General features: G+C 47.9%; 1 protein-coding gene and 1 pseudogene across 1 annotated transcript; one reads left to right on the top strand and one right to left on the bottom strand.

The window, feature by feature from the left end:
- The first annotated feature begins 6,353 nt into the window (after window positions 1-6,353).
- On the top strand, window positions 6,354-12,394 carry LOC120662551 (annotated as a pseudogene).
- Window positions 12,395-14,105: 1,711 nt separating this feature from the next.
- On the bottom strand, window positions 14,106-16,025 carry LOC120660281 (cytochrome P450 99A2-like). The gene is made up of 2 exons (XM_039938711.1): window positions 15,083-16,025; window positions 14,106-14,999 (listed from the first exon to the last, which is right to left on the bottom strand). The coding sequence occupies exons 1-2, from the start codon at window positions 15,956-15,958 to the stop codon at window positions 14,370-14,372; spliced, it is 1,506 nt and encodes a 501-aa protein (XP_039794645.1). The 5' UTR covers window positions 15,959-16,025; the 3' UTR covers window positions 14,106-14,369.
- Between the last annotated feature and the right edge of the window lie 711 nt (window positions 16,026-16,736).

The raw sequence follows: 16,736 nt of genomic DNA, 5'->3' as shown, positions 1-16,736 counted from the left end.
TCTCCAAAATATCATGTTAAAAGTGATGTCCATGTGTATTAGTGTTTGGCCATATATGGTCCTGAAGAGCATTTGTAATGTAGCATATGGTCCAAACCTTTGTAATGTTTCCTAGGAATCATGTCATATTGCTCTAATAATGTATGCTTTATGTTAAATTTTTGTTTTTCTCTCATGATATTTAACAGAATCTGTGGGAACCTATGGCTGAAGCGAAGATCTGTCTTGTAGACAGTGGCACCACTAATATGATACTAAGGGAAACCAAGTATTTCTAGACTTTGACAAAGAAAAATGGAAATATTATGACCATTGCCGGAAACAATGCTCATATCGTGGGCACCGGAAGTGCCACACTGGTTCTCCCGATGGGTACACAGATATTTGTGAAGGATGTATTATTATATCCTGACTCAAAGCGCACCCTTTTGAGCTTCAAAGATATCTGTTCGAATGGTTTCTATATAGAAACCGAGATTGAGCAAGGTACTAAATATCAGCTCATCATCAAATTTGACGAATACCGAAAGCGAATAGTGGAAAGACTCCCTTCATCGCCATCGGGTTTGTACTACACGTACATAAAACCCACTGAAGGATATGTTGCGATGAAGACCATATTCAGAAATGCGGAATCATTTCGAATATGGCACGACCAATTGGGTCATCCTGGGTTGAGTATGATGAGAAGAATCATTAAAAATTCTGATGGCCATGGTATTAATAGTTTTCCTAATCCTGAAGATTTTATTTGCACTGCATGTGCAAAGGGGAAGCTAATCACTAGACCATCACTCCTGAAGATTAGGGATGAGTCACCTATGTTCCTTCAAAGGATACAAGGTGAGATTTGTGGACCTATTCAGCCCCTGTCGGGCCCGTTTAGGTACTTCATAGTACTGATTGATGCATCTACCAGATGGTGCTATGTGGACCTGCTGTCCACTAGAAACCATGCCTTTTCCAAGCTTATTGCCCAAATAATCAGGTTAAAAGCAAACTTCCCTGATAACCGCATACAGTCCATTCGGATGGATAATGCTGGTGAGTTTAGGTCAAAAGCTTTTGATGATTATTGCTTAGCCATGGGCATTAAGGTAGAGCATTCAGTACCACATGTCCACACACAAAATGGTCTAGCTGAATCCTTGATCAAGAGGATCAAGTGGATTGCACAGCCGTTGTTGTAGAATTGTAAGCTGCCAACTAGTTGTTGGGGCCATGCGGTGTTGCATGCTGCATCACTAATTCAACTCAGGCCAACTGCATATCATGAAACCTCCCTCTTATAGTTGGTGAGTGGAAAAGAACCAAGTATTTCCCATCTGCGTATATTTGGCAGCGCGGTGTACGTGCCAATACCACCACCTCAGCGTACATCAATGGGACCCCACCGGAAGCTGGGGATCTATGTTGATTATGAGACTCCATCCATAATCAAATATTTAGAGCCTATAACTGGGGATCTTCATATGACTCGATACACTGATTGTGTCTTCGAGGAAGACCATTTCCCCATCATTAGGGGAGATAAGCATCCAGAAGAATGCCGAGAAATTGAATGGAATGCAATGGGTTGCAATACTTAGATCCACGTACCAGTGAATCTGAACTGGAAGTTCAGAGAATAATACATTTGCAAAATCTTGCAAATGAGCTGTGTCGGTGTCCTGACCCGGCGGTCCGGACCCAACCAGTGATGATGCTGCGTGTTCCTCGTCCCAGATGTTGATGCAAGAGGCAACACAGTAACGCACGGGTTTATCTTGGTTCCGGCCGTGGGGCCGTACGTCCAGCAAAGGGGTGTGCGAGAGCACTGTACTATCTTGCACCGTGGGTGCCTGTAGTAGGGGGTACAAGCGAGGCGAGAGAGGGAGGGAAGCTCCCAAGTCTCTGCTAGAGAGGGAGTTGATTGAGGCGAGTGCCAATATCGGGGCTCAGAAGAGCGTATGTGCTCTGTGAGTAGTGCTGAGCCTTGTGTTCAACCGAATGGGCCGACCCCCTTAAGGGAAAGCCCGCCTCCTCCTTTTATAGACACAAGGAGGGACGGTGTACATGCACAGGGGATCATGGAAGTCGTCGTCTTCACCCCGAATCGCGGGGGTGCAGTGGTCGAGCACTGTGGGAAGTACACTGTGAGGTATGGCACCGGGCGTGGCAGTCATCCGGGGCATCATCCTTGGTCTTGCGGAGATCGCGCCGGCGTCCTGGCGGCTCCAGCGGGCGGCGTGGTCATTGCTGTGGGGGGTACCATCCTCTAGGCGTGGCGTGGCGGCGTTCCGAGGGTCCTACAGGCCAGGGTCTTGTCCTGGTCAAGGCCAGAGCCACTTCCGAGGGTCGTGCCCATGCCTTTCGAGTGCTCTACGGAAGGGAAAGTACGAAGGAGGTACGGGGAGTTGGCAGTATAGTAGCTGGAGCAGTACCGAGCACGTCTTGCACTGCGTCGCAGGTTCCCACAGTGTCGTCACAGCGTCCGGGATGGTGGAGCAGTGACCGGAGTTGGCGGATGAGACTCCGGTCACAGCCACTGTGGGGAATGGCGGCCTAGCGCTATTTGGCCTGGGCGCTGTGGAGGAGTGGTTGTCATTTAATGCCTCCGTACGGCGGGCGGGTGAACGGAAGGGCCGTTTGTCCTTTCCGTCGAGGTGTGGCCTCGAGCGAGGCGGAGATGTTCTGCTTTCTCGAGGGTAGGCTCATTACCCTCGAGTGAGGTGGAGATGATCCGCCTCCCCGAGGGTGGGCTCGCTGCCCTCGAGCGAGGCAGAGGCGCGGGGCGCGGTCGAGGGCTTTGGCGGGGAGCCCTCGAGAGAGGCAGAGATCACCCCGCGGGTCCGAGGGGGGTGCGGATGGGCCACACTGCGTACGTGGGCCGCGTGTTGGGCTTCTTTGAGTCCTTTCCTTTCTTCCAGATTGGAAGGAGGCTGTAGGCTTTCGTGGGCCCGGTTGCCGAACACGTGTTTGTGTTTTTAGGGCGATTTTAGTCCCCTGATTTGGGTGCCCCTAATTATGGTACCCGACAAGCTGCCAGATGCCTTCACTGATCATAAGAGAGTGACAAGGTCGCATATACCTGCAGTAAATGCGCCGGAGAGAGTTCAGGTACCCCTGAAGGCAACCAACTCTACAGTCTCAGCCCTTAATCCTAGGAAGAGGGGGAGACCTCCGGGTGCTCAGGACAAGGTCCCGCGGAGACATCTGTAGAGGCGAGTACCTGAGCAACTTGCATCACTTAAGGAATTAGTTGAAGAAGCTCAACCGGAAGTTGAGAACACCCTTGGAGTGGCGACTCATCCTGAAGATGAGAATGTCCCTGAAGGACTCCATCCTGAAGATGGAAACCCCAATGCGTCGCGCGCTCAATATCGCATGGGTAGATCGGAACACCCTAGCTCAATCGTTACGGGAAATCACGATGAGCGGGAGGATGATCATGAGGAGATCGCCACTAATTATGTGGAATCAGGAGAGTCATATAATCGAAAGACCACTGTTGTCGACATATATTTTGCCTCAAAAATTGCTGACTCAATGGATCCGGATCCAGAACCAAAGTCCTTGATAGAGTGCCGGAAGCGCTCAGATTGGGACAAATGAAAAGCAGCAATTGAGGCAGAATTGCGCTCGCTTTGCCAAAGAGAGGTTTTTGGACATGCAGTCCCAACACCTCCAAAAGTCATCCTTGTAGGATGCAAATGGGTCTTCCTCCGGAAGAGGAATGAACATGGTCAGGTGGTAAGATACAAAGCGAGTCTGGTGGCACAAGGGTTCACGTAGAGACCCGACATCGACTATGATGAAACTTACTCTCTTATCATGAGTGGCATAACATTCCGATATCTTACTCTATGGCAGCTAATATGAATTTAAAAATGCAGTTGATGGGTGCTGTGACCGCATATTTATATGGGTCACTTGATTCGGAAATATATATGAAAGTCCTCGAAGGACTCAAGATCCCTGGACCGAATCAGAACCGCAACATGTTCAGCGTCCACCTGCAGCGGTCGTTATATGGGTTGAAACAATCCGGAAGAATGTGGTTCAATCGATTGTGTAACTTTCTCCTGAAGAGAGGTTACACAAACAATAATGATTGTCCCTGTGTGTTCATAAAGAAATCCACTGATAGATTTTGCATCATCTCAGTTTATGTCGATGATTTGAATATCATCGGGACCACAAGGGACATTGAGGAAGCGTCGGCTTACCTCAAGACAGAGTTTGAGATGAAAGACTTGGGTAAAACCAAGTTCTGTTTGGGCCTGCAGCTCAAACACCTCCCTGAAGGAGTGTTTGTACACCAGTCCACCTACACAAAGAGGGTACTTGAAAAGTTTAATATGGACAAGTGCCACCCTCTCAAAACTCCCATGGTCGTTCGGTCCTTGGAAGTGGATAAGGTTCCATTCCGACCCAAGGAAGAGGATGAGGAGGTTTTGGGACCTGAAGTCCCATACCTAAGTGCTATCGGTGCACTAATGTACCTTGCAAATTGCACAAGGTCAGACATTGCATTTGCAGTGAACCTTTGGCTAGGTACAGTTCTGCCCCCACCAGAAGACATTGGGTTGGCGTGAAAACCATTCTCGGGTACCTACAAGGTACTCAGGACCTTGGATTATGGTATTCAAGAAAGGGGGTTCCCTCTATGGTGGGTTATGTTGATGCTGGCTATATGTCTGACCCACATAATGCCAGATCATAGAATGGTTTTGTGTTTCTCTGTGGTGGTACAGCCATCTCCTGGCGATCTGTGAAGCATACCCTAGTTGCCACATCAACCAACCAATTAGAGATAATCGCACTATATGAGGCGGCGCGAGAATGCGTTTGGCTTTGCCGAATGATTGGCCACATCCAGAAAGTCATGTGGTATGAATACTGTTGACGCCCCCACCATTATCTATGAGGATAATGCAGCTTGTGTTGCACAAATGCATATGGGCTATGTTAAGAGCAATCTCACCAAGCATATTGCTCCTAAATTCTTTTACCCCCACGAGCTCCAGAAGAGCGGGGAGATAAAAATCCTGCAAGCTAAGTCATGTGAAAATCTAGCAGACTTATTCACAAAGTCTCTGCCGGCTTCCAGCTTCCACAGGTTTGTTTGTGGAATAGGCATGAGACGACTTAGAGAGTTGCAGAGTTCAGGGGGAGATCAACCCTGGAACTCACAGCCCATAATCGTGATCCAGAAGATCACGTGTCGATTCCGAAGTACCTACCCAATATCGACTGTTGTACTCTTTTTCCCTTGATGAGTTTTTTCTCATTGGGTTTTCTCATGCAAGGTTTTTAACGAGGCAACAGGTGCAACATAAGTAAAGCTTGTGATGTACTCTTTTCTCCTACCCTTTTTTCCCACTGGGTTTTTGGAGGGAGTTTTTAACAAGGCATACACATAGCATATAAATTTGGCCAAGGGGGAGTGTTGTAATTCAAAGTCTAAAAACAGTATATGAACAAGAGACTTTGAATGGTGGCCAAATTAATGAGAGGATGAAGAAAGTCAAGAAGTTCAAATGCTGTAGCTTTGTTTGCATTCATCTTAATTCTCCTATAAATAGGAGGTCACTTTCATGAGCTGTAACAAGTGAAGAACAAGAAGTGAAATAGAGAAAGAACTCTTCCTCTCTCCATCTTTGCGTGCCTCTGTGATCTGTGTGATTGCTGTGTACAAGAAGCTGATTTCTAACACTAAGATGAAATAGAACTATGAAAAGAAAATGGAGGAAGTATGACTAGATACATAACAAAAACTATCTACTAAAAAAACAAAATGATCGATATAAATTGAATTAAACGGAAGGGATTATTACTGGTCACAATTCTATCATCTCTCTGCAGTTACAAAACACACATTCATCCGCAAGGCCAGCATTGGAGGCCAACATATTGTTATGGATATCTCTTTTGCTTATTGCATGAATGTCTAGTGTAGGGTATGCTGTTAGCTGGATGAATGTGTAGTTGATACATGGATGGATTGCTGTAAAATACTCCCTCTGTCCTGAAATATAAAGCTTTGGAGAGTCAAAGTTTTAAGTTTGACCAAATTTTTAGAAAGAATCATAAAAATTTATGACATGAACCGATATATTATAAAAATATATTTAATAAAGAATCTAATGATACATATTTGATATCATAAATGTTATTACTTTATTGTATAAATTTGGTCAAACTTAAAAAACTTTGACTCTCCAAGAATGTTGGAATGACTTATATTTCAGGATAGAGGGAGTAGTGGTCTGTGCATAGGAATAAGTTGGTAGAGCACTTTTTTTTTTTGGAATAGTCGACCTTGTTTTTTAGATGGAAAAATTAGGAAAGGTTGTGGCAAAAATGGGAAGATGACTCAGAAGATCTGGATTTTGCATCAGATGTTCAAGATGACCGTCCTCGTCGAACTTATGATAACACAGATGATGATGGTACTAGAGATGATGTCGGCATGAATATATTAATTGCATTTAATGCTTCATAAATGTGTCTAAAAATTTGATGTGATGTGGTACTATACAAATTTTCTTTCGCGAAAATACGTTCGTAAATACAAGAAGGCCTCTGGGTTTCGGCCCATCAACCCTAGCACTCCCTCCTCCTCGCGCCTGGGCTTGTTTGGATGCCACCATGGGCCAAGCAGGTGCTCCCAGGCACCGATCCTAGCCCCAGGCCGACGAAGTCGACCGCCTGGATGCGATGCCTGGCACATGCAAGTTTCCCAGGGCACCATCCAAACATGCCCTCCGTCCGCCGTCCGGTGTCCGGGCTTCTGCGTTCCGCCACTCTGCTGTGCTCTCGGCCGTTCCCCATCTCCGGTCAAGGCGGCGCCGCCTGAACTCGACGCCACACCTGGTTTTTTTGTTGAGAAAACCGGGTTTATATTTCATATAAAGTTTTTGGTGGTTACATCCCAAAACTTACAAGAACACTCTTAAAAGAAAAGAAAATTACAGCCCAGTTCTTGGAAACTCCCGGTCTTTCTCGCCACCGGCGGCCGGATGACGCTGCCTGAAGCCGACCACCTCTCCAGCGAAGCCACACAATTTTTTGTTGCCATCTTGTGCAACAAATCGAACTCGACTTGCTTTTTTGACGCTGAACAAGCCGGCTGGATAACATCGTCGGATACCGAGAAATCTGACGCCGCAAGTACCAGAGTCCCCAGCACACCGGAGGACGATGAACCCCGAGGGGGACCAAAACCACCAACCACCAGAAAAGGTGGTAACCGAAGACCAACCCGGCATCTCATCGAGCTAGTAAACATACCTTCCAGAGATCGCCGCCGCCGACGAAGGCAAGGAAGGAGCCGAACCTGATGTTGCTGCTGCTCACGTTGACGGGAAACCACCAAAGATGCAGAAGACGCCCACACCAACGAACGATCTGGCGTCGACCTCTGCACACCTTCGGCGTCGCACGCGGGAGCCGCAGCAACACAGGGAGAGACACACCCACCTCCAGGGCAAATTAGACGCTAACCTTGCCAGCACCACCGAGGAGGGAACTTATTTTCCATGGAGCAGCACCTAAGAAGAAAGCATCAGATTCACCGACGTCACTGGATCCACCGACACCACCTCCATCAGCTCCACTCCATCGGACAAAAGAACCGGCGGCCATCCTCACAGCGCCACCGGAAAACTACCCTACCGTATGGCTAATATACACAAGGGAAAAACGGATCCACCGCCGATTCAATCGAACCCCCTCCTTCTCCGACACCAGCAAGGGCGGCAGAGACGAGGGAGGCAACGAATCGGCGGAGGAAAACGAGAATCGCCTCTCACGTCGCCTGGCTTTACTGTAGCGCCTAGAAAGAACGAGAGGAAGAAGGAAGAGCTGTCGTCTGATAAGCCGCGGCTTCGACGCCACACCTGGTGGTCCGTGGCAGCATACCCTCGGATCCGGCCCACCCTGGCCCAATCCGAAATCGTCCTACGCCTCCGCCCACCCCGTCTCCTCCCAGCCTCTCCTCACGCGACGGCGCCCCCGACCCCAACATGGCACCTCGGCTCCTCGCACCGTCACGCGGGCGCCCTCGACGGCCCGACCTCTGGAGCTCGGCTCCTCACACGGACGCCGCCTTCGCCGGTCCGCCCCCGACTCCCTCTCCTCGGCTGCACCGCTCACAGCTCGCCACCAGCCGCCACCAGCTTTGCCTTTGAGGTATGCGCCTCCAACAAGTGCTGGCCTCCGCACAATGTGTTCGATGCTGTTAGTGCTTTGTCTCGAGGGTTTGCTTTTTTATTCCTATGTTAACTAGCAGAAGCACAAATCAGTGATTTAATTGTACTCTCTAGTTTTAGCATAGACTTCTTTTTTGATATAAGGATGCAGATGAAGTTCTCCGTATGAATGTTTGTGCATGAATGGCCTCACTTGTGAATCCTTTCGGTCGTCTAGGTTTCCAGTATGACACCAAAACCATTGATACATTGGTATTGTATTCCATTTCCAATCGGAAACTGACTTGCTCTATTCAAGGCAGTAGTGTTCTATGATTAAACTAAGACAGTAATGTTCTATGATTGAACCATTGCCTATGTATTGTGTTCTGCATTTTGAAGGAGAGGTAGGCCCCTGTTTGTTTTCGCTTAGCTTTTAATCTAAGCGTAGCCGAGAGAAGCGAAGATTTTCTCGCTTCTCGCTTCTCGTAGTTCAAATCTCTAAAGCAGATTACCACAGAAGTGAAAATAAGCGTGGTGTTTGGTTGGATTATCGCTTATTTCCACCGATAAGCCGATTATAATCGGAAACAAACGGGCCGTAATCTCTTTGAACTATTGTAGGTGTGTAAGCTTATTTTATGCATTTCTAAGATTTATTGTGCTTACATGCAAGTATTGAACCTAACTATTGTCCAATTGTAATTTATGCAAGTATTGAACCTAATTGCTTACATGCTGGATTGTCGTGGACTTGTTTTTTGTTGTATACCGATTTTTTTTTAGATTGTACCAAAATCGGAATTGTTTGTTGAAATTTTGACATGGCATACCCTAAGTTCCAATCCTAGATCCGCCACTGAGTGTAGATTCACTGATTCAGTAATTAATTGGTGTGTCCATAGGCCATTGTCATGTGTTTCAGTTGTTAGGTTAGGGGTTGCTTAGCCTGTCCTAGAAATTGAAATCAGGGCCTTGCTGTAAACCGAGAGTTCTAGATGGCATTCTTCTATTTATGTATGACCTTATCTATGTTCAAACTTTTTATATTGTATAAAGTACGCAAGTTTCGAACTTATTTATTTTTTTAAGGTATTACACGACCTTTTAAATATATTATTGTACATTTAGTTATTTTGTACTTGTATGTACCAAATTGTTGGTGAAGCTTTGCATTTCTGTTACCAGATTGTGCACACGCTGTACCATATTGCTTATTGGAACTTATGGCTAGGCATACCCTAGGTTTAAATCCTGGGTCTGCCACTGGCGATGGTGGGAGGGAGGGATAGAGGGAGGGTAAATTGATGTTACACAGTTAGGAAGACAAGGCAATGCCATTAGTTTTTTTATCAGTTTTATGTTCTCACCAAATTTATCATATGATTAAGCGTGGACTTAAAATATCATATGAATTATGCATTTATGTGGTTGTATGTGACTTGGTGCGGGTGATTTGGGTTCTTAGATATGGCCCTAGTTTGTGGATTCATTAGCTCCGCCAATGGAACACATGCTGACAAAAATCTTTTGACAAATATCTTTGATGATTGGTGGGAAAAAGCGGAAGCTTCGGTCGTGGGGGATCTAAGGAAGGGTCTGATCTCTCTAGTCATCCTTGGTGCCTGGTGCCTTTGGAGACACCGAAACAATTGTGTTTTTAATGGGGCCAGCCCAAGTGTCGCCACTGCCATTTCTTTGGCCTCTGAGGAAGTGCACTTGTGGAGCTTGGCAGGAGTTAGGTGCCTTATCTTGGTTGATATCCAGGGTGAGGTCTAGAAGTATGGGTGGGTCGTAGTGTCTATCTTTAACAGGTGATTAGTAGCGAAGGGCTAAGGGGGTGTGTTGGGTGTGTTTGGGTCTATGTATGACTCCTTTCTTCTTCTATCAATACAATGTTACGCAGCTCTCCTGCGTGTTCGAGAAAAAAACTTAGTGTCCTTGCCCTGCCTTATGTAATCTGGATGAATAAGATTGTAGTAGCTTTGATCTTTCGGTTTTATAGTGATTTGCTCATAACAATGGTTCATCAGTTTGCACCTAATGGATGATGTCTTTCTTTCAGGTTCAGGGCATACAGGTCAATTTACATTCAGGATCTCTAGACGGTTACTTATTAGAAAAGCAAGTCCAGAAAAGCTATTCCAAATAGGCCTATCCATATTCCTCCCTATCCACTGCCATGAACCTTGCCGATATTAGGGCAGCCGCTGCCGAGAAGGCATGGCACAAGGACAAGAAGTAGAAAAGGAAGAAGTGCAAGGATGCTACTGAGGACAACTACAGCGCTGCAACAGGTGAGGAAGGCGCACCACATGAGAAGCAGAAGCAGAGGAAGAATGGAGGTGAGGGGGAGAAGACAAAGAGGCTGAAGCCGACTGTGAGCATCCCTGTCATCGGCTCCATCATCGACAACGCCCAATCCCTCGAGCTCGCGACCATGGTATGTACCCCTTACCTATTATGGTGGACCAGTGATTACGATTCTTGCAGCTCGAAAGCTTAAAAGGGCATCTCTCCTGTTTCAGCTAGCCGGTCAGATCGCGTGCGGCAACCGTCTTCCGCATAGATGAGATCATTGGCTTTGACAGCACTCCCGTTTCAGAGAATGGCAGCATGGGTGACGGTAAAGAGAGCGGCGCACGTTTCCTTGTTCGGATATTGGAGTATCTGGAGACTCCACAGTACCTACGCCGGCGCCTTTTCCCAATGCACAAGAACCTGAAGTTTGTGGTGAGATGTCAGGCAATGTTGTTCTGTTGGCATTTGATGAATGATGATTTCTGCTGGTGCTAATTACACTATGTGCTATTTCTGGCAGGGATTGCTTCCTTCACTCGGTGCGCCACACCATGTGCACAAGCATGAATGGTCTGAGTTTCGTGAAGGTGACATCTCTCTCCTGATACTGTTGGTATCAATTTTTCAATTGCTGAACTCGCAAGGCATGCTGAACATGTGGAATGATGTCCTAAATCTTTATGCTTCTTGGAAACTGACCATAAATATGTATTTGCAAACTAAATTATGGTCATGTAGTGCTCCTTCACTAGTCTAGCTTGCACATCTTCATTCAATTGTTATCATTTCTGTTGTTCTGGCATTTGGAAAGGCTAATCAAACTGGGTTGGTATATCATCATGGTGATGCCAAGGGGTATTCCCCTTCGTAGGTACTGAATTATCCTGCTCATTCAAAGGAGATACTTGAAGGGTGGGATCTTTTTAACACTGCTAAACTGTTGAAAGTAAACTGACTATTAGTAGTATGTTGGGGAGATATCTGATTCAAATGTAGAACTAGGTGGAGAAGCACAAATAAATTTGGTTACACCGAATTAACATTTAAAATATATAGGAGCAATTCTATATCGCTTACTCTGTACTGATAAATATGAAACGAAAAGGAAAAGCTTGGCAAGTAAGAAAAAGATAATTGTTACTATGCACAAATGGCCTACCGTGTTTGTGTTTCTTGGAACTTATTTGGAGTATGAGGTTGAATTTTAAATGGTATTGCAACTTAGACGGCATGTAACATATGTGAAGATTTTCTCATGTTGATTTGGTTTCCAAATTGAATGTCTTTGCATCTTATTGTGTGTGCCCTATGTATCTCTGCTAGCATAAGGTGTTTATTCTACTTATTTATAATCGTATCCAACTAATTCATGTTGGATAATCTTCGGCTATCACACATTTTGGTATATTTGATTTAACAGATGCTTACATGTTACTGAATTTATATATACATGTTACTGAAGACAGGTGTAACATTGGAGGGTGATCGCTCAAAGGGGACCCTTGCCACGACCACCACTGACTGCCCTGGCCATTCCAGCCGCCCCAACCGAGGACCTGCCGCTGCCCTAGGGTGCCGTGGCGGTTCCGCCGGTGTCCAACCATCACGCGATGGGCATGAGAGCCAAGAGTGGCTTTCACATGCCCGCTCTCTACCACGCCGCGCCGCTCTCTGCTATCTCGAGGACCTACCGTAGCGCTCTGGCCGACCCCAATTGGTGAGTCACTATGGTGGAGGAACATGACGCTCTACTGAAGAATCACACCTGGGACTTTGTGTCGCGCCCTCCGCACGTCAACGTCGTCTCCCGGAAGTGGATCTTCAAGCACAAGTTCCAGGCCGACGGGACTCTAGAGCGCTACAAGGCGCGCTGGGTCCTTCGAGGATGCACCCAACGCCCCAGAGTGGACTTCGCCGAGACTTTCAGTCCATTCGTCAAGCCTGCCACTGTACGGGTTGTTTTCTCGCTGGCACTCTCCCTACACTGACCCATCCACTAGCTAGACGCGAAGAATGCCTTCCTGCACGGCATCTTGTCTGAGACCGTCTACTGTGCCCAGCTGACTGGCTTTGAGGATCCTGCCCGTCCAGACTTTGTTTGTCGCCTGAACAAGTCCCTATATGATCTCAAGCAGGCTCCTTGTGCTTGGTACAGCCGGTTCGCCACCTTTCTGCTCTCGGTGGGGTTTGTTGAAGCCAAGACCGACATGTCGCTGTTTGTCTATCAGCATGGTACAGTTGCCGCTTATCTACTGCTCTATGTGGATGACATAGTTCTCACATCATCCTCTCTCCGGCCCTCCTCCGACGGATCATTTAGGCTCTCCAGCAAGAATTCGCCATGAAGGACCTGGGCATGTTCAACGCTATGATGATGGTTTGCTCCTCTCGCACCAACAATATATGATGGATATCCTAGATCGCGCTGGTACGGCGGAATTTAAGCTGTGTGCTCCACTCCGGTTGATAGCAACCCCAAGACTGCCGCTGATGGTGCTCCTGTGCTGATGCGATGCCACCGACTTCTGCAGCCTGGCTGGCACCATGCAGTACCTGACCTTCACCAGGCTGGATGTTGCCTACACTATTCTGCAGGTCTGCTTGCATATGCACGACCCTCGCGAGCCCCCTCTGGCCGCGCTGAAGTGCATTCTTCGGTTTGTTCAGGGCACTCTTCACCTTAGGCCCCGTTTGGTTGCGCATTGTAAATTTTTTGAAAATGCATCTTTCTACATTTGAAGTAATAAACATAGACTAATCATAAAAATAATTACAGAACTCGTCTGTAAATCGCGAGACGAATCTAATGAGCCTAATTAATCCGTCATTAGAGGTTATTTACTGTAGCAATTTAGCATCTAATTACAGCCTAATTAGGTTCATCTCGCCATTTACAGACAGCAGTCGCAATGCGTTTTTTATTTCGTCTAGATTTAAGTCTCCATGCTGGTGCCGGATTTTTTTTTGGAATTTTGGTTTTTGCAACCAAACACGGCCTTAGTCTCCTGCTGTGCAGGCGTTGCGTGCGGCTGCTGGGGTCGTGCAGGTAGAGGCCTCGGTGGTTGCTGCGGAAGCAACGCGCGTATGGGTGGAGCGACTGCGGCACGTGGCGCGGGCAGAGCTTGCGGCTCTAGAGGCCTAGTAGGAGGCCGAGCGGGCGGCTGCGGAGGCTGCAACAGCCCGGCGACGTGAGGACACGACAGAAGAGGCCGCGGCAGTAGCAGCACAGTGGCATAGGGCGCGGTGTGCTGTTGCTGCTCGCGCGTAGACGGCGTGCTCGGCTCGACATGATGTTGAGGCCGGTCTTGGAGGAGACTCTGGCTCAGGCGGTGCGCGTGGCAGCCACGGAGGGAGCCGCGGCGTGCGTGGCCGAAGCGTAGCTCCAGGCCGCAGCGGTGGCAGAGAAGGCTCAAGCTGCGCACGAGGCACTGGAGGCTATGGATACGGAGGCTCGGCAAGCTTCCCGAGGACGACCGGAGCCTGGAGCTGGAGTGTGACCGGCAGCGACGGTTGGACCATGGCGGGCCTCGCGCCAGCAAGGATTGGGTACGTACCCCGCACCAACACGCTTTTGTCAGCCATCCAAACGTTAAAATCAGTGATTGATGGATACCACAAATATCAACTGAGTAATGTCTAGACTCTCTCTTGGAATTTACCTTCATAACATATGCATAATCATCTTTGGAGAAATTTTTAGTACAATATGATCGACGTGCGATATTATGCTGACTTCCTATAACGTACTACTAGCATGTACCTTCAACGGAGTAGTACTCACGCCGTTGGCCACAATACATAGTTTTTTTATATTTATTCGTACATTCCCATTATGAGGTCCGGAGGCACAACTGTAGATGTTGGCCAGCATGCATATACTAATTATCCCATGAATCAGGATTTCATGGGAACCACCTTATATGGTGATACCACCAGCTGCAGCGGGTTCTTTCTCCTAGTTGTTGCAGCAACGATCATTTCCATGTCAATGTCATCAGGCTGCATCCCTGCTGGGAGGCTCCAGTCGATGTAGTAGAGAAGGCGTGCAACAATGAGCTCTAACACAGCCAACCCGAAAGTATCACCAGGGCACCTTCTCCTCCCTGCCCCAAATGGCAAGTACTCAAAGCGAGAGCCTTTGAAGTCAAGCATGCCATCCTCAAACCTCTCCGGCCTGAACTTCTCTGCGTCATGCCAATACTCAGGGCTCCTTGCCATAGCCCACGCGTTGACCATGACCCTAGTGCCCTTCGTGACTTGGAACCCACCTACCTCGCAGGTCTCCTGACAGAAATGGGGAACCAGCAATGGCACCACTGGGTTCAGCCTCATGCTCTCCTTGATCACCATTTTAATGTAGTGCAGCTCGTCCATCTTGGCTTCATGGTCTTGTGGGCTCACTTTATCGAATACTCGTCGCACCTCGGCCTGTGCTTTGGCCATCACATCTGGGTTTCTCATGAGTTCTGTGATGATCCACTCTGCCGCTGACGACGTCGTCTCCGTCCCTCCAATGAACATATCCTAAAAGATTCAAGACTACGTGAGCAATAACGAAATTAGCAAAAAAAAACTGCAATTAGTGCGATTCTTCACGAGTAAATTACCAATATAATTGCCTTGACGTTTGTTGTGCCGATGGGGAATTCCAGCTCCCCCTTGTCCCTGATCCGGAGGAGGACGCTCAACAGGTCATCACCTCGCTGCGCCTCACATCCAGCAATGATCTTGTCAAAGACGTCGTCCAGCTGATGGCGTGCTCGCCACATGCTTCGCCTCAGCCCAGTGACGACATCAATGAAGCGCAGGGATGGAAAGACATCCCCGACGGTGAAGCCTCCGCTGAAGCTCATTGCGACAGCAATTGACCTCAGGAACTTGTCCCGGAGCTCCTTGCTGCAAACCTGGCCGAAGGCCGCCTTTGCCGTGATCGAGTTCGAGCAGGATAGGAGCAGGCTCGCGAGATTGGTCACCGGCTGACCACCTCGGCCAGCAGCTTGGATATTTTTGATGAGGGACAACGTCTCGTTATCCCTGATGGGTGCGAACTGCCGCACCATCTTTGCACTGAGGAGCTCCACCGTGCAGAGCTTGCGCAGCGTCCGCCAATAGGCGCCATATGGCGAGAAGCCGACATCGAGGTTTCCGTAGCAGAAGACCTCCGAAGCCACGATGCTCGGCCTCGATGCGAAGATGACATCCTTCTCGCGGAGAACCTCCTGCGCTGCCGCCGGCGAGGATATCACGACAGTGTCGACCTGGCCCATCCGGAGGAACATCACAGGGCCATACTTGCTGGCCAGGTCCCGGAGAACGACTGGCGGATGCGACTTGACGAAGTGGAGGAGGCTTCCAATCAAGGGGAGGTTCCACGGCCCAGGAGGCCGCCTCTTCTTGGAGGCCGATTGGCGCCTCAGCAAGGTCACAAGAATTGGCAAGGAAAGTAGGAAGACAAAGAGGAGCGTTGCTGCGCTTAGCTCCATCTCCAAGATGGGGGTGTAGCTAGCTTGTCGAATTTTTGTTACTTTGCTGGTTTGCTTGGGAATGGACGAGAGGGTTAAGGTCCTTTTATAGGCCTTCACCGTGCCATGTCCCATGTGTCGGACTCAGACGGCTGCGAACTAACACATGTTACGGCTGCGAACTGAACTCGTTATATTATTCTGTGGCGGCGAAAGTTAGTTGTTGCAGCCACATGTGGCGGCGAAAGTTTTCCAAGCACGTGATATGATATTGAGACGGGGACATCTAGGCTAGATACTCAATATCTAAGCTGCTAAGTGCGGGACATCTAGTAGCAGTTCTTCCTACAAGAATTTTCATTAGAAGTCAAAAGTTCATGTCAGGTTTGACAATGACGCAACTTTGGGTCTGTCCACAACGTTCAAGATATGCGATGCGACCATACCCTGTTTTCTTGTACCACTGACTATTCAAACTGATAGGGCTGCTTCTGAAGATGAAATATCCTGATATTTATAAGCAGGAAAAGCTTTCATTAGTCGAAAATTCAAATTTACAGTTCATATCTTGCTCTACCCTCTGAGCTTTTGTTTCTCTGGGTTACCAATTTTGAACTAGCTCACATATACTCTGAATTACTTTTCTGAATGCCAAGCAGTTTTTTAAGTGCTCTTGCGATATCAGTTCGCAAGCTTGACCTTGTAGACGAATCAGATTTCCCGGTCTAGAAAAATTCAAAGACATTAAGCTTTCAGATTACAAGACAAACAGTCAAAAACACATGCCTGGAAGAATGCA

The sequence above is a fragment of the Panicum virgatum genome, chromosome 2N (assembly GCF_016808335.1).
Source record: "Panicum virgatum strain AP13 chromosome 2N, P.virgatum_v5, whole genome shotgun sequence".
Taxonomy (NCBI): domain Eukaryota; kingdom Viridiplantae; phylum Streptophyta; class Magnoliopsida; order Poales; family Poaceae; genus Panicum; species Panicum virgatum.
The sequence above is the reverse complement of the archived record's forward strand: the minus strand, read 5'-3'. Positions and strand labels throughout refer to the sequence as shown.

Excerpts from the sequence above, each read along its gene's own strand:
- LOC120660281 (XM_039938711.1), bottom strand. The coding sequence starts at position 15,958 with ATGGAGCTAAGCGCAGCAACGCTCCTCTTTGTCTTCCTACTTTCCTTG. Across the intron at positions 15,000-15,082 it reads ACGTCAAGGCAATTATATTG|GATATGTTCATTGGAGGGAC; the intron begins GTAATTTACTCG and ends TGAATCTTTTAG.